General features: G+C 32.6%; 1 protein-coding gene across 4 annotated transcripts in view; it reads left to right on the forward strand.

Moving 5' to 3' along the window:
- The window catches only part of MAP4K5 (mitogen-activated protein kinase kinase kinase kinase 5), a 90,150-nt gene that overhangs the window by 23,350 nt on the left and 42,039 nt on the right, over window positions 1–24,761 (forward strand). For all 4 annotated transcript variants that reach the window (XM_074327484.1, XM_019725664.2, XM_074327486.1 and 1 more), the window contains exons 4-9: window positions 10,143–10,233; window positions 10,674–10,738; window positions 13,096–13,151; window positions 20,632–20,679; window positions 20,764–20,806; window positions 21,594–21,666. In XM_074327484.1, coding sequence (XP_074183585.1) covers window positions 10,143–10,233; window positions 10,674–10,738; window positions 13,096–13,151; window positions 20,632–20,679; window positions 20,764–20,806; window positions 21,594–21,666 — 376 coding nt within the window. The remainder of the gene's footprint in view (window positions 1–10,142; window positions 10,234–10,673; window positions 10,739–13,095; window positions 13,152–20,631; window positions 20,680–20,763; window positions 20,807–21,593; window positions 21,667–24,761) is intronic.

The raw sequence follows: 24,761 nt of genomic DNA on the forward strand, positions 1-24,761 counted from the left end.
GCCCACTGGCCCATGTGGGAATCGAACCGGCAGCCTTCGGAGTTAGGAGCATGGAGCTCCAACCGCCTGAGCCACCGGGCCTGCCCAATTTTACAATTCTTAACAACAGTGCTCAAGGGTTCTAATTTCTCCACATCCTTCAACATTTGTTTTTCTGTTTTGTTATAGCATCCATCCTAATGGGTGCGAAGGGGTGATATCTCATTGTAGTTTTTATTTGTATTTCCTCCCTAGAATGATCTCCAAAATGTCACACAAATAGAAGAGAATATAACAGAGCTATGCTATGCAAGCATTTGTCTCTTCTGGAGGAGTCATTTGAGCAAATATTCAAGTTATGTTCAAAGGACAGTTATAGTCTAGAAAATGAATGGGCTGGGTTCTCAGAGGAAACAAAGATGTTTATCTCTTTTCTGCCTTCAGTGAGGACACTGGGCTTATTACAGCGTTTCACTTACTATTTGACTTGAGGGTATCGCTTGCTTTTGATTATAGTTCATATAATGAATTAATAAGTATGTTTTTTAAATCCTACAATTCTGATTTCTCAATAAGCTATTAAAAAGAAATATATATCATTATATGATGTTATTATTTAACACATAGGATTAATTACTGGGACCATAAATTAAGACTCTTTGAAAGGTCGGAATTTCTCACTGCCTTGCTTTGTAAAAGATAAAAAGCTTGTGACTTTATGTTAGAGTTTATTCATATAGAAAGACTGACTAATGTTTAAAATCTTTCCTGCAAAAAGAGCAACAGAAATTCAGTAAATGCTTAATGATGTGATGTTAGTGTTTGACCATTTTTATATTCTGTTAATTGCCTGTATTTATGCTCTGCCCAATTTTGTCAGGTTATTTGCCTCTCATAGTACTGATTTTTAAATGCCTTGTGCCTTTTGAGAATAGGGACTTTTCAGATGTTTTAAGTTTTCTCCTTTTGTCTTCTGTCTTTGTACTCTGCTTATGATACTTTTCTGTTTGGAAGTATTTTTTTCCTCTTTGATAATTGGTTGCTCCTCCTTTCACTAACCCCTCCTTCTCACACTTAAGCCTTTTCTTATGGAATTCTAAAATCTTTTAACTGTAATTTCTTCTTGTTTTTTCTTGTTTTTTTTCTTCCTACATTTATTTGTTCAACCAGAAACAATTTTGTTGTAAGGGGTGAAGAAGAGCTAGGTCTGTTCTTTTTCAAATGGCTGGACAGTTTCCCAAAGCTGTTTACTACAATCTCTCTTTTAGTCATAGGTTCAAACTGCCTGTTACCATAAACTGAATGTCCATGTAAACATGAGTTTTGTTTTCTGTTACAGTAAGTTTTTCCCCCTCCTATTTGTAGTTCAGTACTATCCTGTTTTTTAATGTTTTTTGAAGCTTTAAAAAATCATGGCCAGAAGTTTATTTTTTACTGCTGATAATTTGAAAGGAACAGCCTGTAGTTGTATCAAAGGGTGGCGTGTAAGACTTTAAATAATATACTTAAATTTGTGTTTTTGATTTATCAATTTAAATGAAATAGTCATTAACTTACTAGATTTAAAAATGTTGAACTTCACATATTTATACTCACCCTACCTCTTCATCTTCTCTTTATCAATTTTCAGACATTTGTTTGTTTATTTGGGAGTTTTAGCCTCAGAATTTTTTATTGTACTGGGGTTTAAGTTGTGTGTTAGTTTGTGTATCTTTTAAGAATTATAGTATACTTATTATTTAGATTTTGTTTTATATTTAAATAGATTCAGTGCTCACTGTTCTTTTTTCATGCCATGTCCTTGCCATTCTGATTGACTTATTTTGTATCAACTATTGATAGGATAGATCATATAAGTATTAGGAGTAATGTATTTTGAATCCACAAATAGATTATTCTTGCCAAAAATCTAGGCATTGCCCTTGATTTCTCTCTTTTATTTGCACTCCGGAGTCAATCTGTCAGCAAGTTCCTTTAACTCCTCTAAAACATATCTTGAATCCAATTTCTTTTTAAATTTTATTTTCTTATTAGTTTCAGGTGTACAGAACAATGTAATAGTTAGACATTTATCATTTATTTTCCTCACAAAGTGATAACACCTCTCCCCCCATCTACTACCCCTCTGACATCACACACAGCCGTTGCATTTCCACTGTCTCTATTCCTAATGCTGTACTCCACTTCTTGTGACTATATATATATATATATATATATATATATATATATATGTAAAATTATAATTGACATTTGTTATTGTTCAGCTTCAGGTGTACAGTGCATCCAATCTCTTGTCTTTATTGTCATTTCCACCTTCCTGGTCTTCCTGTTTCCTCTCCCACACCTCCCATCCGCCACCATCTAGTTTCTACAGAACTACCCGAGTGATCTACTTAAAACACAAATCATAGTGCTCTCCTGTTTAAAACCTTCAGGGAGCTTCCATATCCACTTAGAATGATATTCAGACTGTCAACCTTGCTTATAAAAACCTACATGATGTGCCCTGTTTCCTTCTCTGAGCTCATCATGTATCTTTTCCCCTTTCCTACTCTACCTTTTTCTTTTTTAATTTAAATAGTCCAGGATTAAACTAGCCCTTCCGTTCTTCCTGAAGTACTATTTTTCATGGTCTTTGCTCAGAAGACTCCTGTTACTCATGTCTCAAATGCCATGTCCTCAGAGAAGTGCATGTCTAACTACCTAATTTAAAGTAGACACCCAGCCCCTTGTTATTTTAGTTCTCTGCATAGGACACGGGACTGCCTGATACTTTTCCTGTGTGTGTGTGTATTTGTGTAACGTCTGTTTCTCTCTGCTAGAATATAAGATCTATGAGAACAGTGATCTGTCTTTACTGTTATATTTCAGTATCTAGGCACATAGTAGGCACTCAATAAGTAGTCTTTGTACAAATGAATATTATAAGTGTCTTTCTGTTGCCTTTGAATATGAATGACCAATTGACCAGGTATAGAATTATTGCTCACACATTGTTCTCTCACCCTTAAAAAAAATCTATAGACATTTTCAACCTAGAATATCATTAGAGAAAACTGTAAGGCCAGCCTGATATTTTTTCTCTTGTAGGTGATTTGTTACTTCTGACTGATTGTTGTTGCACCAATACTGTGAGATGTTCAGAAAATAAGGCCTTAGTATTTATCATATCTTTAGGTTTTGATTCATGGTTAATAGTAATTGTAATTTTAAAAATTAGTAAGTAACAGCTATAAAGTTAGTTACCTGAGAAATAAAAATAAGTTTTTCTTATAGTTTATATATACTTTTCTTTTTAATAAATAGTTTCACTTATTTTCATCATCTGTACTTTAGAATTTGAGGAATTGATACTCTGTGACTGACTTTATTCATTTGCATTGTTTCATTACATTGTAGAATTGTTTTGTTTGTTTTTTACATTTAAAAAAATGATTTCTATATGACCATGGATTTTTATACCATGGTGTTCTAACATTTTCAGTAAAGCCAGAATAGATGGTGTTTTTCACATTTTTGGCATAGACTTAAGGGAATGTTTAGGTCAAAAATGTGAATGTATGCTAAAGAATTTTCCCAACATTCAGTTCAGATACTTCAAATAATTCTGGAGACAGCTGTATTTCAGAAATGAATTCTTAATTATACTCAGCAGCTTTTAAAAAAAATTGCACTGAAGCCAGTATAATACAAAAGTGCTTCCTTGTATTGATTTAACAGATGTGCTGGTTTAGAATTGTATTTAGACATGAAAAGATAATTATTTGCCAATATGACTTAGAAAAAGCTTTATGTCTGATAAAACATAAACAAGACTTTTTTTTTTAAGTAAATGAAATTGCAGCTGTAAATTTAATACTTTTCACCCCAGTTAAAAATAGATTATTGAAGTTTATAGTGATTTTAGAGTCCTGAGTTTTATTACAGGTTTACTGAGTTGCCCTTGGCAATTTAATTTTATAATATAGTATTTAAAATTTTACTGAAAAACAAATTGCTTTTGAAGCTTTTCATAATACTCATAAAAATTCTAAAGGGAACATTAGAGTTAAAAATAAAAATAGATTAGCACAGAGAATGGTTTTTTAATTAGCCATAGAAATAATTGAAAAAGAAAACGAGTCAGCATTCCTTCCTATGCCCCTGTATTTTTGTTGCTCTTTGTATACACAGGCAAATAAATGATTATTAACAAGAATTATTTAGCAATTTCTATCTCATTTACTAGTAGATAGTTATTAAATATAGACACCGTCTTACAAAATGGTGACATTCAAATAAAGTTTGATTTACTAGTGATTAGTATTGAAAAGAAACAATATCAGTGATAAATTTTGATTTTGATTTTCGTATTCCATCTCTGGTTAGGCAGCATAACTGCCCTAGAAAAGCAGGCAGGTATTGTGATGATGTTTGTCACTGTTTTCCTGTCTATGTCTGAATTTCAGCCTGCCCTCTAACTCATTTTACAGATGTTCATTTTGCTCAAACAAGTCTGTAGCTAGTGGCAGCCAACAGCCAGAACAGGAGCAAGATTCTTGGGAAAGTCAATCATCAGAATCCTACTTTACTTTTCCTTCCCTTCTCTCCTTCCATTATCCCTCTTTTATGGTGAAACTATATGATAGTATTTTAAAGTTATGCAAATTATAGTTTGTTGAAAACTGTGTCTTGCTTACTGGGAAGGAATTTAATAAAGTCATCACCCAGAGTGAATAATGCGTTATACTTTTGTTTGCTTCCTTGTTTTTTAAAATGCTAAATTGAAACATTCATGAAATGGTTCAGTATGTTTAAATAACAAGTTAAATGTATTTCATGAGTGTGGATAGTTTTCAAAATAAAAATCTTTAAATATCTTTGAGTAAATGTTTAAATTTTTCTTAGTTTTGTTTTGTAATAACTCCTGGAAGTATAAACAGGAAAGTAAAGTACGTTTTTAAAAAGTCAAGAAGTCTGTAAAGATTTAAACAGCCATTAGTTTGCCTTGTTAATGTTCTTGAAAGAAATCCCAAAGTAGGAGTTTGGGCCAAATAGGACAAATGTTAGCTATTCTGGTTAAATGTTATGCTCGTGCTTTTCAGTGTTTACTTCTATTTTAAAATCTAATAGTCTAGGTTTTTAAAAAATAACATGTAAAGTAAAATATTGATACCCTATTTTCACTATTTGGAAAGTTCCGGTCTGAATTAGTGGAAAATGTTAATTTGAAGTCACAAATGCCCACCAAAAAAATTCTTTAATAAACGCTTTCTGCTGTTTAATATGTAAAAATCACTTGTAATGTTAGGGAACGCTGTTTCAGTTAGATCCCAATTTGCTTTTGAACACAAATTAAAATTCAAATGAAGATATTTTGTTACTATGTAATAAAAAAGGTGAACTTCAATGTCAGGTTCTAAATTAGTGAATTTAAAACTGATAGGGTTTTTCTCTCTAGGTGAGTTTTCAGAATCTAAGATACGCATCCTTAAGAAAATGTTTTGTTAGAAATGACTTTCTCTGTTTACATTCCACATAATTTTGCTCAGTGGAAAAAATCATATTTCCTTATGACCAGCCAAAACAATCAAATTTACAAGATTGCTACCATCTTCATTATATTTTCATAGATATTTGAAAATTATCTGACAGAATATTTAGCCTTGGATTAATTGGTTTTCTGAAAATACTGCTAATTTATTAGCTGTACAGTAAAATCAGTTTTCTCTTTGGTGTCTATCTTTATCATGGATTTCATTTCATAAATTTAATGTGTTTAGTAATTACTAGTACAAAAGGCTTTTGCCATTGCTTGATATTACAAATATTAATTTAAACATCTTTTTGTATTGTGAATGATATCAACATTTTTAGGTTACTGGATTTTTATTTTTAAAACATATTTTAAAAAGTGTTTTTAAACTTGAATATTCATCCAACCATAGTGAAATGTTTAAACAGGGTATATTCATATAATTTTAATTATTTTTTTATTGTGGTAAATCTTTTAAAATACATCAGTACAGTAGAAATAATAGCAGATGCTTGTATGGCACTTAATATGATCTTAGAAATAACTTTATTCTCAAAACAATCCTCTGCAGTTTTATTGTATCCTTATATATAGATGAGGAAACTGAGAGCCTGAGTGTCTTGTAAGAAGATGAGAAATAATCAAATGCTAAAACAGAGAGAAATAGGATATTGAGGCCGGCTTAGATCTTGAGGAAATTGTTTTGAACCAAATTGTGATTTGCCTTCTTTACCTTCTTCACATTTGGCACAATAGAGAGGATACAAAGTCCAAGACCCATCCTAGGTGAAGAGTCATCACCCTGCAAAAGACTGGGACCCCAAAAGGCTTGTTGTCTCGGTAAACTAGAAGTAAACTTTTCTATCCTCCAACCAGGATCACAAAAAATATTGCCTGTCTTTTTTTAAAAATTTATTTTTCAATTACAGTTGACATACAATATTACATTAGTTTCAGGTGTACAATAGTGGTTAGACGTTTATATACCTTAGGAAGTGATCACCCCGATAAACCTAGTACCCATCTGACACCATACATAGTTATTACAATATTGACTATATTCCTTATAACTGTATTTATAACTGGCAATTTGTACTTCTTAATCCCTTTCACCTTTTACACTCATCGTGCTAGTCCCCCTCCCGTCAGTTTGTTCTCTGTATCTATGAGTTTCTGTTTTGTTTGTCCATTTATTTTGGTTTTTAGATGCCACATACAAGTAAAATCATATGGTATTTGTGTTTCTCTGTCTTACTTAGCATAATATACCCTCTATCTAGGTCCATTCATGCTGTCAAAAATGGCAAATTTTCATATTGTTTATTGCTGAGTAATATTCCATTGTACGTATGTACCGCATCTTCTTTATCCATTCATCTATTGATGGGCACCTAGGTTGCTTCCATACTTGGCTATTGTAAATAATGTTGCAATGAACATACAGGTGCATGTATCTTTTCAAATTAATGGTTTGGATATCTTTAAATAAATACCCAGAAGTGGAATTGCTGGGTCATATGATAGTTCTATTTTTAATTTTTTTGAGGAACCTCCATACTGATTTCCATAGGGGCTGTACCAGTTTACAATCCCACCAGCAGTGCATGAGGGTTCCCTTTTCTCCACATCCTCACCAGCATTCGTTTGTTGCTTTATTGATAATAGCCATTCTGACAGGTGTAAGATATCTCATTGTGGTTTTGATTTGCATTTCTCTGATGGTGAGTGATGTTGAGCATCTTTTCATGTGTCTATTTGCCATATGTATGTCCTCTTTGGAGAAATGTCTATTCATGTTCTCTGCCCATTTCTTAATCGGATTGTTTGTTTATTTGATGTTGAGCTGTATGAGTTCTTTATATATTTTGGATATTAATCCCTTATTGAATGTATCATTTCCAAGTATCTTTTCCCACTCAGTAGGTTGCCTTTTTGTTTTATTGATGGTTTCCTCTGTGGTACAAAAGCTTTTTAGTTTGATGTAGTCCTATTAGTTTATTTTTGCTTTGGTTGTCTTTGCCTTAGGAGACATATCCAAAAAAATATTGCTAAGACAAATGTCAAAAAGTTTATTGCCTATGTTTTCTTCTAGGAGTTTTATGGTTTCAGGTCTTACATTTAAGTCTTCACTCCATATTGAGTGTATTTTTGTAAGCCTTGCAGTATAGTTTAATATCAGGCAGCATGATACCTGGAGCTTTGTTCTTCTTTTTAAATACTGCTTTGACTATTTGGGTTCTTGTGTGGTTCCATATAAAGTTTAGGATTATGTGTCCTAATTCTGAAAAGTAAAAAGTGCATCAGTATTTTGATACGGATTTCATTGAATCTATAGACTGCTTTAGGTAATATGGACATTATAACAATGTTAGTACTTCTTATCCAGGAGCATGGTATATCCTTCCATTTATTTATGTTGTCTTCATTTGCTTTCTTCACTGTCGTAGTTTTCCGAGTACAGGTCTTCAACCTCCTTGGTTAAATTTATTCCTAGATATTTTATTCTTTTTGATGCAATTGTAAATAGGATTTAAAAAAATTTCTCTTTCTGATAGTTTGTTATTGGTTGTAATGACGAGCGGGGAAAAAATAGGGGAAGAGCACAGGCTAGAGTGAGGCTAATGAATTTATTTAGCAATGTCTAATCAATTTATTTAGCAATATGCAATAGCAAAAAACAAAGGCAATTAATAAAATGTACTAATGACAGAAAGTAAAGGTGGTTAAGACAAAGCTATATACATTGATAACAATGTCATGTCAAAGGAGTACGCATACATACAGGTTTAAGAGATCTCAGCATATGTTTACTATTGATCCAATATCACTGGGCTAAATACACAAATAACATCAGTAAGGAGTATCCAAAAACAGTAATAAACTTTATAGGATAGTAACTATTACAGTAGATGCCAAAAGCTCACCAAACCGGTGGAGAACAGCACTGGAAAAGTCATAAATCAAAACCTTGCCAGGTCTGTAGCTGAGAGAGGGAAACTCAAGCGTCTCCCACACTGCTGCTTGTTAGTTCCCAAGAATGCTGCTGCTGCTGCTGCTGCTGCTGTTGTAGTTATTGTTGGAAGTTAAGAAGTTTTCTGATACTGCAAGCTGCAAACTGCATACAGGTTCCCAAAGATGCTAGAATGAAGACAATTCACCAACAAAAGAAGTTTCTGCTGTCCATTGAGGCAAGTTCCGATCTCTTACTCTGAAACAATCCAATCCTGAAAAGCAGTCCTGAAACAGCAAATCTTCTGAATAGCAATCTGTTGAAACAGCAATCAGTCAATTTCCAGTTCACCTGAGGTCTGTCTTATATATCTCTTTAGATGCACCCCAGAACCAAGTTTTGTGTTCCTGCCTCCCCTCTCAAGGAATAGCCAGTTCCTATGGGTCCGACAGTCAATAATATTAATGCTGCCCATCCGGCTGAAGGGCTAGTTCATCCGGATGAGTAGCAAGGCCTGGCGATGTGCCTGTCATGTCATCCTGATACAACTTAGCGACTTCTTCACTTCATCTGCTGATGTGGGCGAAACAGACAGGAAGCAACATCATCTCATATCTCCCCTGCCTGGAATGAGACAGAAGGGGGAATTGCAACCTCATCTCATGTCTCTCCTGCCCGGGAGAATGAGACCGAAGGGGGAATTTACTCAACCCCTGATCACAACACAGAAATCACCTTATATGCAGGAACAGACAAAAGCTAATACAGAAGTTAACACCAGCCAATGAAAGAAAATTTTCTTCAACATCTTCCCTATATTGGTGTATAAAAATGCATCTGATTTCTGAATATTAATTTTATATCCTACTTTACTGAATTCGTTTATTCTAATAGTTTTTTGGTGGAGTCTGTAGGGTTATCTATATAGTATCATGTCATCTGCAAACAATGACAGTAAATATTGCTTGTCTTGAATTGGAGTCACACTATGTGTGTGGCTTTAAAAACTATGGTTTTTAGTTTTAGATGTCTCTTAGGATGGCAAACCCAATCACTTAGCAGAAGCTAATGTAATCTCTCACCTTTCACTCAAGGTTCAAAAAATTCACACAGATAAAGTTCCAAGAAATAAGAGCTCCAATAAATGGTTTGAAGTGGAAAATGAGTTTTCCTGACCACATGTCCTTATTCCCACTCAAAAATCACAAAAAACCCAAGGTATTAAGGTGCCTTGAGCAAGAGGTAGTGGAAAGACAACAGAACAGACCCATAAAGAATCAGATTTTGGAATTCTGTACTCTCTCTATATACATGATTAGATAAAGATTTGAAACAGTAAAAAGTAATCAACTGTTGAAAGAAAGACAAGCAGCTTTGAAAAATAACCAAACTGAGCTTCTGAAAGTGAAAAATAATTATCAATTTAAAATTCAGTAGATCTAACAAGTTAGACATCACTATACCATAAGTTATTTAACCATTCTTTCATTATTAAGTCACACTGTAGAGAACATTCATCTCTGTACATCTCAAGAAAAAAAAATTTGAAGTGAAATTATGAGTTCAGATATTTTGTACACTTTAAAGGTTTCTGGCTTTGTAAATAAAAGTGTATTTATCTACTATTGTCACGTTTTCCTTCTTCCATATATAGAGACTTAAAATGTAACATAGTGATCAAGTTATTTTGTTTTTCAGGAGATGATTTTTCTTTGATTCAACAAGAAATATTTATGGTTAAAGAATGTAAACATTGCAACATCGTTGCCTACTTTGGGAGCTATCTCAGGTAAAAAACGAAAAAAAGCATCTGTCTGTCTTTGTATTTTATATTTCTTTGCTACTATTCTCCCTTTCATGTTAGTATTGTTATGTATATAAATTTTTAAAATTACATTGCCTAAAGTTTCTCAGGTTTTATTGTTTCCCATTATGTTAATAGTGACACCTCTGTTGATGCAGTTATACCTTATCTGGGAAACTTAATGAAATTTTATGAGTGATTACAAGTAACTGTTTTAGCTTATGAAAGAGATCATATTCTAAGGCATGTGAGATGGGAACAAAGCTGAGGTCAGTTATGCTTTGCTCTATCTTGACGAGAGACTGGGAGGGCAATTTCCTGTTGCATTCTGTAATCCATCCTGAATCTTGGCGTGCTGAAGAGCATCTCAGGGTATCTCAGTGACCAAGCATTACTAGCTAACGTGACTTTCTCTTTCCTGTTAGTCGGGAAAAATTGTGGATTTGTATGGAATACTGTGGTGGAGGATCACTTCAAGACATTTACCACGGTATGTACTGTTCACTTGTCTTTGTTTGAAAACTGACTTTGACTTCATAATGGTTGTTTAACATTACTTTCTTCTGTTCTGCTGCTCGTTAGTGCATAAAAGAAGTCTAAATCTAATTTTTTTGTTGGTTGTTCAGTTATATTTGCTGGAGCTTGAACTGAGAAATTCAGGAGTACTTGAACAATCCAAAGTTTACTTTTTAAATGTAATCTCTAGGAAAGTATTTTATCTGCAGATGAAACTGCCTAAACTTGCTTATAAATGAGAATTGAAACGCAAAGGGTAATGCTCACATAAAGGAAATTATATATCTTAATAGTAGTTTAACCTGCTAACTAGGAAAGCAATTTAATTCCTTTTATAATATTTTTGTATTAAAAATCTATAATTTTTTAAATATGGAGTATTTTATTTAGCATTGTTAATTTAGGCAGTTTTCTGAGTTGAATTTGACTTTGCCTCATAATACTATTTTGATATAGTTTTCACTTTTGCTCTACAGTTTAACTTCTCTAGTTTGTTTTGTTGTTGACAATTTCCTGAATTTCTAGAGTTTACGAGACGTAAGCATAGATTCTTATAAAATAACTTCTTTATTTAACTGTATATGGGATAGTAAAACTCCCATTGCAATTGTGCGTTGTATAAGTTATTAAGAATTAGGTATTTTTAAACATTTAAGAAGTATTTTTAGACATTTCCATGTTGAAATCTCTATATTAAAAGCCTTATCAAATTTCATTCAATTTACAAATACCATAGTAGATGTAAAAACAAGTATTATTCCGGTTTAATATTTGTAGCTTGTAGAGGTTGAATTTTTAAAATTCAATCAATAGAGCAGTGGTTAAATATACACTGCATCTATAATATGGAATACTATGAAGCACTTAAAAAGATAAAGTAGTTCCATTTATATTGACCTGGAGGTATTTCCCCAAAGCCTTTTTTTAAATGGAAAAAATGAATCATGAAAAAATATGTACAGCATAATGGATCATACTTAAACTTTTTAAAATTGCATTTCTAAAACTGTATATATGATGGTAAATGCATGGCAAAATGAAAGGATACATATCAAATGTATAAGCCATTAGCTCTAGGGAGGAGCAGTGGGACTCATAAGTAAAAGTTCGAATTAATGAAAATGTATTGATGTATTATTTAATTCTAAATTAGTAAGTATAATAATTATCTAATTTTGTCACAACAAATAACCCATGATAAAAAAAACTTGTGACTCATGTCTCAACTCTGGTCACTGCCTCTTTTTATTTAAAATAATATTCAATACCACATAAATATTATAACTATACAAAATGTTAATAGTTTTAAAGCAAGAACTAATCCCATTTTTTTAAAAGAGAAAAATGTGTTTTTTTCCTTTATTCAATGATTTTATGAAGAATTATGATATTTTATATAAAGTTTTTATATAATAATTACAATCGTAATCTATACACATTTACTGAATGATAACTCAATATGGATAAATAAAACTATATAGTTGGCCTTTTTCATTACTTGTTTCAAACTTAAAGAACTGTTTTGAGACTTTATTTCTTCATGAGATTTCTACTTTCCATTATTAAAACCTGGTATTTGTTGAATTAAATTGAATCTAAGAAGTATCCATTTCTGTAAATAGTATATTAGAGAGCATAGCAATCAAGAGCATCTACACTTAACAACAAACTGTTAATAAAGTGACTTTCCTTCTACTACTATTCCATCAAGTTACTAAGAATCAAAATGTTATCTTTCTGAGCTGGTATAGAGAGCTGGGAATAAAAATATGCAATAAAATATTTCTCTTAAGTAAAGATTACATGTAAGTACCTGATTTGGTTTCACTGTCAGCAAGTATAGATTTAAATACTGTCTCATGGTGTTGGACATATTTCTAAAATCTCTGGTTGGGTACTTGCACAAGGATTTTATATTTCATAATAGGGAGAGATCTGGTTGTCAGAAGTGATGTGATTACTTTTTAAATTCTTAGAGAACATATTGGATCAAGCCTCCCTGTTTTGATAGCTATAGTAAAGAATTATACTAAAGAAATAATATTTTGACCTTTAAAAAAGTGTGTGATGCCTTTGTGTACATTTTATCAATTGATCTCTTTATGGTTCTCCACTTCTCTGTATAGCTGTATTTAATTATACATGTTTTTCTCATTTGTTGCAAAAATTTTTCTGGATTGAGATCAATGTCCATTGCTTCCTATAGAGCAGTCACCCAACAATATATATAGAAGACGTTTTATAGTTTGTCATTTTTAAAGTAGACTGTTTTTAATTTGTTGTATTCAAATGTATAGCAATGTGGTCTCTCTCTCTTTTTTTTCTTTCTAGTTACTGGACCATTATCAGAATTGCAAATAGCTTATGTATGCAGAGAAACTTTACAGGTATTACTTTTGCTTATGTAGCTAGAAAGGCAGTTTTAGTTTTGCTATTGAAAATTATAAAATGGTGATCTGCCCCCCCAAAAAAGATTAAATCAAATTTTTTTCTGTTAAGTTCTCATATTGTAATTCTATAAGTGTGGTCATTTCTTTCATAAATGAATCACGGAATTCATTTAAGCTGATGCTGGTATACACAGTGGTCTTTTGCCATTTCTCCCCAAAAGAAAATAAATTAGAATAGTGATAACCCAGAATCTTACCTGGAAACCCTAATTTTATGTGATATTAATAAGTCATTGATAGCAGAATCTCGTTTTTATAAGCTTGGTAAATATTATATTAAGCAGAGGTTTCTTTATTTCAGATCTGTGAGAACTTTTATTACGTTGAAGTAGTTGTAACTCTTCAGTAGGAGTACAGAGTATGCAGCATTTCTCCCAGTTTGTTTTTTTTCAGTGTTCTGAAAAACTATTCATTGAGAAAATTAGCAGTTAACAATTTTTTTATATACTTTAAGGCATTTAAATTAGGAAGTGGGATTAAGTAGTACCGTGTTTCCCCGAAAATAAGACCTAACTGGAAAATAAGCCCTAGCATGATTTTTCAGGATGACATTCCCTGAACATAAGCCCTAATGTGTCTTTTGGAGCAACAATTAGTATAAGACCCAGTCTTATTATCGGGGAAACATGGTAGTGCTTGTGTTTTATATTGTGGTAATTTACAACTGATAATTGTTAATTGATGCTTCTATCCCTACATTTCCTAGATTATGTAGTTTGTTTAAAAGTCAGATTGCTGTTCTATATGTTTTTCTGTATTTTAGGAAGTGGGAGATTGACGTGATTTAAGAGAAAGCTCAAGTCATTTTGAAAAGAGTTGGTTTCCACGTGCTTTCAAAGACATACCGTGCTAAATCTTATTGTTAGATATATTAAGTAAATTTCGTGTGTGTGTACATACATATATATTTCTGTAGCATTCACATAACAGAGAAATCTACTGCTTGTATCCACATAAAATAGAAAGCTAATCATAAACTCATAGCAGAGAATTGACAGATTAATTTTCTTTATATCTTAATTTCCAAAGTTGCTTCTAATAAGTAATGGACAGAGTACTGAATATAACAAAACAAAAACTTGAGTTTGCATTCTGGCTCTGATATGTGAACATAATCTCTTCTACAGTTCTAGTTCCCTGAGAATAAAATGAGTCTTTGGAAGGGATGACCTAAAATAAGTTCCAATTTTAAAATTCTGTTACGGTGACAAACTTCCACATCTGGGGTCTGCCAACAGATGAATGGATAAAGAAGGTGTGGCACACACATATACACACACTGGAATGTTATTGAGCCATTAAAAAGAAGGGAATCCTGTCATTTGTGACAACATGAATGAACCTGGAGAACATTATGCTAAATGAAGTAAACCAGGCACAGAAAGACAAATACTATATGACCTCTCTTATATGTAGAATCTAAAAAAGTTGAACTCACAGATGCAGGAAGTAGAATGGTAGTTATTTCTTTTATGAATGAATCACGGAATTCATTTAAGGGACTGGAATTCATATGACGGACTGGGCAAAGGAGGAGAAAAGAAATGGGGAGATGTTGGTCAAACACTATAAAGTTCCAGTCATGTAAATTGACTGATTACTACTGTATAACATGATGACTATAGTTAATAATACTGTATTAAAGACTGAAACTATGCTAAGAGAATAGATTTCAGGTACTTTAATCACAAAAAACATGTTAGCTACTTTGACTTAAGTAATCACTGCGTATATGTATATCAAATCATCATGTACACCTTAAAAACTGGGTGCCAAAAAAATGTATACAAGTGGACACTTTGGTCAGTGTTGCTCAAGCAGTAGTTTGCCGTAATAAGTGTCTGGATGCTGATGGCAACCACTTTGAGCACCTCTTATAATTGCAGAAGTCAAACGTAACTTGTGTTCATCTTTTGTTATCAGTATATATTGAGTATTACAATTTTAATAGTTTTTTCCTTTCTTAAAACGTGTATCCATTTTTTTGGCACCCTCTGTATATACAGTTTTATTAAATAATTATTTTAAAAAAAAGAAAGGGCAGAAAATTGTCAGAATGGAAAAAAGCAAGAACTAACTAGATGCTGCCTAAAAGAAAATACTTCTATAAAGACACAAATAGGTGAAATGTAAAAGAAAAACAGATAAACCATAATAACTATTCAAAACAAGACCAGAGTGGCCCTATTCATATCAGACAAAGTAGACTTCAGAGCAAAGGCTATTACCAAAGGTTATTTCATCAAAATAACAACCCTAAATGTTTATGCCCCTAATCACACAGCTTCAAAATAAACGAGCAAAAACTGGTAGAACTGCAAGGAGAAATAAATTAATGCACATTTATAGTCAGATACTTCAGTACCCCTCTCACAATAATTTTATGGAACAAATAGGCAGAAAATCAGGAAGAATATGAAAGACTTGAGCAACACAGTCAATCAACTTGACCTTACTGATATTTTAGTACAACAACAGTTGGATATATGTGCTTTTCAAGTGCCCACAGAGTACTTACCAAGATAGACCATATTCTGGGCCATAATATATGTCTCAATACATTTAAAATGATTTAAGTAATACAAAGTATATTCTCTGACCACATGCAGTTAAATTAGAACTCAATTAACAGAAATATTTCTGGAATATCTCCAAATATGTGGAAACTAAGTAAAGCACTATTAAGTAACCCATGGGTCAAAGAAGAAATCAAAAGAGAAACTAAAAAATATTTTTAACTAAATGAAATGAAATCACAACAAATCAAAATTTGGGATGCTACTAAGGCAGTGGTTAGAGGGAAGTTCATAGCATTAAAGAGGTGTTTAACTCTTTTAGCAAGGAAGAAAAGTGTGATATCAATATCCTCAACTTTCCACCTTAACAAACTACCGTGTTTCCCCAAAAATAACACCTAGCTGGACAATCAGCTCTAATGCATCTTTCGGATCAAAAATTAATATAAGACCGGGTTTTATAATGTATAATGTATAAATACCATAAGACACAGATTACTAATATTACTACAGACTCTACAAATATTAAAAGGATAATAAGGATCGTCAATACCCAAGGTTTAATTTTCCAAAAGACACATTAGAGCTAATTGTCTGGCTAGGTCTTATTTTCGGGGAAACAGTAGAAAAAGATGAGCAAATTAAACTTACAGTAAGCAGAGAAAGAAAAAAGTGAAGATCAATTAAATAGAAAGCAGAAAACATAAGAAATCAATGAATTGGGGGCAACCGGATGGCTCAGTAGGTTAGAGCACGAGCTCTGAACAACAGGGTTGCCAGTTCGATTTTCACATGGGCCAGTGAGCTGTGCCTTCCACACCTAGATTGAAGACAACAAGCTGCCGCTGAGCTGCAGGAGGAGCAGCCAGATGGCTCAATTGGTTAGAGCGCAAGCTCTTAACAACAAGGTTGCTGGTTCAATTCCCACATGGGATATTGGGCTGCAACCCCTGCAACCAAGATTGAAAACGGCGACTGGACTAGGAGCTGAGCTGCGTGCGCCCTCCACAGCTAGATTGAAGGACAATGACTTGGAGCTGATGGGCCCTGGAGAAACACAGTGTTCCTCAATATTCCACAATAAAAGTAAAAAACAAAACAAAAGAAATCAAGGAATCCAAAATCTAATTCTCTGAGATCAATAAAACTGACAAATCTCTAGCCAGATTGATTATGGAAACTAAAAAGAGAAGACACAAATTACTAATATTATGACAGACTCTGCAAATATTAAAAGGATAATAAGGGAGGTCAATACCCAAGGTATATTATGAACAACTTTATCCCCTTAAAGCCTACAACTTAGATGAAATGGACGATTTTCCTTGAGAGATACAAACTACCAAAATTCACTCAATTAGAAATCATCTGAATAGTCAATATCTATTCCCATAAATAAATCTCCAAGCTAGATAATGTCATGGATAAATTCTATCAAACATTTAAGGAAGAAGTAATGCTAATTCTACACAAACTCTTCTAGAAAATTGAAGAATAGAGGACACTTCCCAAATCATTTTATGGGCCAACATTGCTCTAAAACCAAAATCAGACAACGTTACAAGAGAGCAAAACTACAGACTAATATCCTTCATAAACATAAATGCAAAAGTAAAAAGGAAAATAAAAGTTAACAAAGACAATCCAACATTATATAAAAAAGATAATGCACCGTAAAGGAGTTTTATCCTAGAATGCAATGTTGATCTAACATTCAAAAATCATTTCAAGTAATTGACCATGTTAATAAACAAAAAGAAAACCTGCAGGATCATCTGGACACAGAATAAGCATTTAGCAAAATCCAACACTCATTTGTGACTAAAATTCTTAGTATGCTTGGAATAGAAAGGAACTTGTTCAAGATAGAGTCCTTATGAAAAACCTACAACTGTATCATACTTAATGGTAAAGACTAGATGCTTTCCCAGCAAGATCAGTCAAAACAGGCAAGATGTCTCCTCTCATCATTTCTTTTTAATATTGTACTAGACATTTCAACCATTGCAAAAAGAAAAAACAATGAAATAAAAGGCATCAAGATTAGAAAGTAAAACTGTCTTTATTCACAGACTACAAAATTATCTATGTAGAAAATGGAACAAATCTACGAAATAGTAACTAGAGCTAATAAGTGAAGCTAGAAAGGTCACAGGATTCAAGATCAATATACAAAATCAATTGGATTTTTATGCACTGGCAACGGACAATCAAATTAACATTAAAATATCATTTATAATAATAAAAATTATATTCTTAGAGATATATATGACAAAAGATGCATAAACACCTGTGTACTGAAAACCATAAAATTGCTGAGAGAAATTAAAGAAGACCTAAAGGGAGAGCTATACAATATTCATGGATCAGAAGATGCAGTACAGTAAGATGTTCTCCTAAAATCCAAGGAAGCTTGTTTGTTCTATAGAAGCTGATTCTAAAATTCCTGCAGAAATAGAAAGGACCTGGAATAGTCAGTCAAACAACTTTGAAAACGAAGAAAATTTGAAGTCCAACAGTAACAATTTCAAGACTTATAAAATGACACTAATCAAATCATAGTAGTGTTGGCATAAAGATAGGTAAGTGGTTCAGTGGAACAGAATAGATAGACCAGAAATAAGTCCATATGGGACCTATTGATTTTTGACAAATGTGTAAAGAAGTCACTGGAGAAAGGATAGGCTTTTCAATACATGGTTCTGGACTAACTGGATATCTATATGCAAACAAATGACCTCCAAGTCATATTTTGCACCATATATAAACATTAAGCTCATACTCGTAGACCTAAATATAGTAGAAAATCTAAAACTAGAAATTCTAAAAGAAAACATAGAAAATTTTTCAGTCTTGAGTTAAAGCAAAGCCTTTTCAGACATAACATGAAAAGCGTGATCCATAAAAGAAAATCTTGGTAAATTAGACTTCATCAAAATTCTCCTCTTCAAGAGACACTGTTAAGAGAATGAAAGGACAAGCTGCAGACTAAAAGAAAAATTTGCAAACTATATACCTGATCAAGGACATGTGTATAGAGTATATAAAGAACTCTCAAGACTCAATGATAAGAAAACAACAACTAAATAAGTAAATGGACAGAAGATTTGAACAGACACAACCAAAGAAGATATATGGACAGCAAATAGGACATGGAAAAGATGTTCAACATCATTAGTTATTAGAAAAATGTGTATTAAAACCACAGTGAGATACCACTACATACCAGTTAAAGTGGTTAAAGTTAAAAAGACTGAACTTTGGATGGTTGGTGAGGATGTGGACTAATTGGAACTCTTATACACTGCCAGTTTCAATGTAAAATGGTACATCTGCTCTGGAAAACAGTATGGCAAGCACCAGAAGTTTAACTTGTACCATCATATGATCCACCCATTGCACTGCTAGGTATTTACTCAAGAGGAAAAAAATCCTACGACTGTACATGAATTTTCATAGCGGCTTTACTTATAGCCCAAAACCTGGAAACAACCCAACTACTCAAATGTCTTATCAACAGGTGATTGGATAAACAAATTTGCTATATCTGTACAATGAACTACTAAGTAATAAAGAGGAATGAACTATTGATATACACATTAACAAGAAATGTCATATTAATTATTGTGAATGAAAGCGCCAAAGAAAGAATGCACTGTGATTTTGTTTACACAAAACTATAGAAAATTTAAAAATGATCTACAGTGACAGAAAGATCAGCATTAATGGCTGCTTATATCACTAAAAGATAGCCAGACATTGTGTAATTCTTAATGGACATCAGCAGCAGCTGAACAGTGCATCCTTCCCAGAGGTCTGAATTTCAGTTCCACAGAACTCTTCTTCTAGACTTCTAAGTATTAATGACGCCAGCCCTTTTCTGCCCCCGTCCCCCTCAGTCCTTGACTTGGTAGCAGCTTCCCACAATTGCTGCTTCTGTAATACCTTAGTTCTCTCTGTGCCTTTTTAGTTCTAGAATTCAAATAACACAAGTTATTTCAGTCTCCTGGCTGGACTCTGAGTGATAATAGCACCCTCCCATCTTGCCAATATAATTCAATCTTCAATCTCATCAAGACCCTAGATTTAAGTGCTCATTTACTGGTAATACAGGGGGGTCAAAGGACCACGTTAACATTGTTGGGATGTAACTAGTAAAATCTAAATCCTGGGAGATGCACAGGATAAACAGCACTTTTTTAAACAGAAACTTACAAGGGAAAAAATAATAAGATATGGTAGAGGATTCTATAGATTAAAAGAGAAGGAGTCATGTCATCAAATTGCAGCGTACAAACCTTGTTTGGATCCCACTTTAAACAATTGTGAACACTGAATGTTTGATAATATCAAAAACTATTAATGATAAGGACATAATGTCGTGATTATATGTTTTCAAAAAGTCACTACCTTAGTGAATGAAATTATATGAAATTGGGGAATTCAAAATAATATGGTGATGGAGGGGGCGTGTGTAGTATGTGAGGCTCAAGATGAAACAAGATTGGCTATGATTTCATACTTGTTCAGTCTAGGTGACGGGTACATAGGGACTCATTGTATTGTTACTCAGTTTTTATATATGAAGTTTTCTACAATAAAAATTAATGAAAAAAAGATAAGTGCGTGTGGGAAAAACTTTGATAGCATTGGATATATTAATTATCTTACTTGTGATGATGGTGTTATAGGAAAATTTTTCTGATTTTTACCAGAAAATGCATTTGAAATCTTAAAATGTAGTAAACATTGGTTAGTAAAAAGAAACTCATTGTAAACTCCCCCCCTAAAAAAATGACATTCTGATTTTTCTTATTCAGTAAGAATTCAAGTAGAAAATTTAGATGCCCAGTTCGCAGTTTTGCTAATGCTACCTTTTTTTTTTTTTTTTTTAACTTCAGGGGCTTGCCTATTTGCATACTAAAGGCAAAATGCATAGAGATATCAAAGTAAGTTTATTTAATATGTTTAAATTGATAACTTTATGGGAAGGAATTTTATGATCTTAACTAAATATTTATATTTCTTTTTAGGGTGCAAATATTTTATTGACGGATCATGGTGATGTAAAATTAGGTATGTTATTTCACGTTCCTAACATTTTTTTCCAAATTAAAAAAAAAATTTTAATGAGAATTAACACTATACAAGTTTAATATTCATATCAAGAACTACAATAATGTTCATCTTTTGATCAAGTAATATTACTTCTGAGGCTCAGTTTAAGAAATTAATTGTAAAGATAAAAATCCATACTCAAAAGTGTTATTCATAACGTTATTTATAATAGAAAAAATGAGAACATAGGTCTAGCAGTAGAAAAATTGTTATGCTGTGATAAATCCACTTATGAAACATTATTCAGTCATCAAAAGTAATAAAGAAGAGTAGGCGTAAAATCTCCTGGTCTGTTAAGTGACAAATATGAACTATGTGTGTATTTAGTTTTTATAACCATATTTAACGGCAACAATAAAAAGTTTATACATAGAAAAACAGGACTTTTTTTTAATAGCACCAAAATACTAACCTGGTTGTGTTAAGAATCCAGGTGGGTGTTTTATTTTTTGCTCTTTTTTTTTTTTTTCAAATTAACTTCAATGTACTTGTAATAAAAATATTTTTATTAACTTTGTTCTTAATAAAGTATGTTTTCATTCTAGCCAAGTGGCAGTAAATTAATTCCTTTTAATGAATACGTTATAAACCAAGCAATAAAAGATTTAGGTATTCAATTTGTATATATTTACCTAGCATTAATATCTGAATTATTAACAATGCCATGCCTAAGGGTGAAACTTAGAAATGTTAGTGGTTTTATTGAAAAGAACTGAAGTTTTCTGTTCTATTTTTTTCCCACTAGCTGACTTTGGTGTAGCTGCAAAAATAACAGCTACCATTGCAAAGAGAAAATCTTTCATTGGCACCCCTTATTGGTAAGACATTATTAAAATTGAATTTTGCATGTTTTCATTTCTTCAAGGTTAGTATTCAGCAGTGATACTTAGTAATATAATTGATACTTGACTGAAAGTCTGAAGACTTGCATGCTCCTTGGTACTCATAGTTCTGATTGGGTTAGGCAACTTTGATACTCATTTTCATTGTCCAGCTTTGCCTGTGTTAAAGTTCTAATAATTTCTACTATCTCTAGGATGTTGTATTGAGAGGACTCGTATTATGAGATTTTCAAAAGAAAGGCTCATAGTACAACCTTGTCATTTTGTTACCCTCTCTTTTTGCTCTTCCTTCTATTTTAACCTAGGACTTCACTTTCTGGTTGTTAAATTTCATGCATCCTTCCCAACCATTAGTTTTCATCAGCCACCCTACTTCTAATGCATCCTACCAGTTATTGACAAAATAATCTTTCTAAAGCACTGCTTTCATTATTTAAGACAGATAATTGAAATATAATAGAAAGCCTAGTAAGAAACAATATGTGAAATCACTTAGTGAATATTATAAATGGTGCCATTTAAAGTTTTTATGAAAGGTTGGATTCTTTATTATTTGGATAATTTATTACTTGAAAGAAATTTAAAGTAGCTCCTAACTCATATTAATATCAAAATAAATTGTATATGGAAATAGTTAAATATAAACGTGAAACCAAAAGAAATATCAGTAACTATCTGCTTTAAGAGTTGAATGAGTAAGCTTTTGTTGGCACAGAAGCATAAAATGTTAAAGGAAAAAAATGATAGATTTAATTACATGAAAATTTAAAGCTACTGTATGTCCACCAGCTTAAACAAAAGTAAAAGGCAAGTAGCGAACCAGGAAATAGTGGCTAAAATATAGCAAACTAGGTTTTAGTATCCTTAATATGTAAGTTCTTAATAATATCAATAGAAGTATTTCCTTAGAAGCAGCTATTAATATATATATAGGGGGCGGCCGGTTAGCTCAGTTGGTTCGAGTGCAGTGCTCTTAAGAACAAGGTCGCCGGTTCGATCCCCACATGGACCACTGTGAGCTGCGCCCTCCACAACTAGATTGAAACAACTACTTGACTTGGAGCTGATGGGTCCTGGAAGAACACACTTAAAATAAATAAAAGTTTAAAAAATAAAAATAATACATATAAGATGTCATAAAATATGAAAAACGTTTCCCCCAATGATGACTAAAAATGCAAATTAAATAAACTAACATTCTTTTCTGTCAAATTGGAAAATATTTGGAATCATGGATACCTATCACTATCAGTAAATATTTGACAGTGAAAGTGGAAATTGGTAGAACAGTTTTGAAAGGTAATTTGGCAATAATGTTTTACAAAAACCTTAATGTTTATGTTCTCTAGTCTCAGTTCTGCTTATATTAATTTATCAGAGAGACATACATATTTATTTATGAAGAGCTTTATCACAATACTTTAACAATGAAAAGCTGAGGGAAAATATTGATAAACAACAGGAGTGAGTTAAGGAAATTATGTATATTCATTCAAATCGTTGGAACAAATTGCTGGTATTAAAAATTCTGTTGTAAAAAATGAATAGTCAGTGGATACGCTCATGATACAATGTTAATCATAAAGGAAGTTTAAAAATAGCGTGAGAAATGTAGTACCATTTTATAGAAGATATATATGTGTTTAAGTAAAATTTATGGATGAAAATAGATAAAATAGTGGCTTCCTTAGGGTGGGATAATGTTTAACTTGTGTTTAACTTGTGTACTTCCACATTTTTTCATATATTCCAAATTCTCTTCAGTCAACCCATATCACTTTTAAGAACAGAAAAAGGGCCCCAATAAATGTCATTTAAATAGTTAAAAGAAAACATAGGTGAGTTCGATTACCTATAAAATTTCCTTCATTGTATGCCTATTTCCCTCTTTCGTCTCTTTTCTTGTGACTGTCATCCCCTATGAACACTCTTCATTAGTCAAAATTATCAATTTTTTGTACTCTGACTATACCTGATATCTCCCTAATAATCTGTCGTCTGTGTTTATCTTAAGTCCTGCCCTGTCTGAAGAGTGGCGCACTCTGCCTTTCTTCACGGCTCTTTTCTATTGAGCCAGGAAGTGCAACAGTCCTGGTCAGTTTGGTGCTTCGGTTAGCCATCACTAACTCATTTTAGTGGGCAGAGGAGATGAAACCCATATGCTTTCTCTGGGTTCCAGCTCAGTTTCTTTCCTCTGTGAAACTTGCCTTCAGTCATCTTGCTCCATGGTGATCACTTGTTTCTCTTTGCTCCCATGCCCATTACAAATGTAGTACTTGCATAAAGCATGTACATGTTGGCATTTTTAGTATACATATTTTATATCCTCAACCACACTTAACTTGAGAAAAATTGTTTTATGTAACTTTTTGTAACCCAAGTGCATATAAAAGCAATTTCCACCTTGTGGATATTCAATATAAATATGTTTTAAAATAGTAAACATTAAAAAAATAAAAATATTTCCCTTGAGCAATATCATCTATGCTTTATAACTTCAGATGCCATCATTATACCACTGACTCCCAAATAGATAACTCACACTCAGCTACTCAGTTGACCTTCACTCTTGATTATAATTAACAGTTGTTGGATAATAGCTCTACTTGGATATCCACAAGCACTTTATACTCAAATCAGTCTCTTTAGTCAACCCCTTTTATTCTGTCTCCTGTACCACTGCCTTCAAAAAGTCCTTTATCTTTTGTCCCTTGTATTTTTGAAATAGTCTTCTAACTCATCTGCCTATGATTTCCCCTCCTCTCACATTATCTTTCATGTTGCCCTGAGTTTTAGATCAAGTTTACCTCCATAATTAATCTTTCATTTCCACTCTAAAGTCCAAACATCCTTACAGAATTGGTAGGCCATTCATCACCTAACTAGCCCCACCTCTGAGATTCATTTTCCAAATACTTTACTGACCCTCCCAAAGAACCTGTGGTGAATGACCTTTTTTTAATGTCCTGTCCAACGCAGAATGATACTTCAGTAAAATACATTAAAAATGAAATACTGAAAAATGATCGTGTATTTGGACCAGAGTAAATGCGTACTGTCAATTCCTGTAC

Source organism: Rhinolophus sinicus, linkage group LG03, assembly GCF_036562045.2.
Source record: "Rhinolophus sinicus isolate RSC01 linkage group LG03, ASM3656204v1, whole genome shotgun sequence".
Classification (NCBI taxonomy): Eukaryota; Metazoa; Chordata; class Mammalia; order Chiroptera; family Rhinolophidae; genus Rhinolophus; species Rhinolophus sinicus.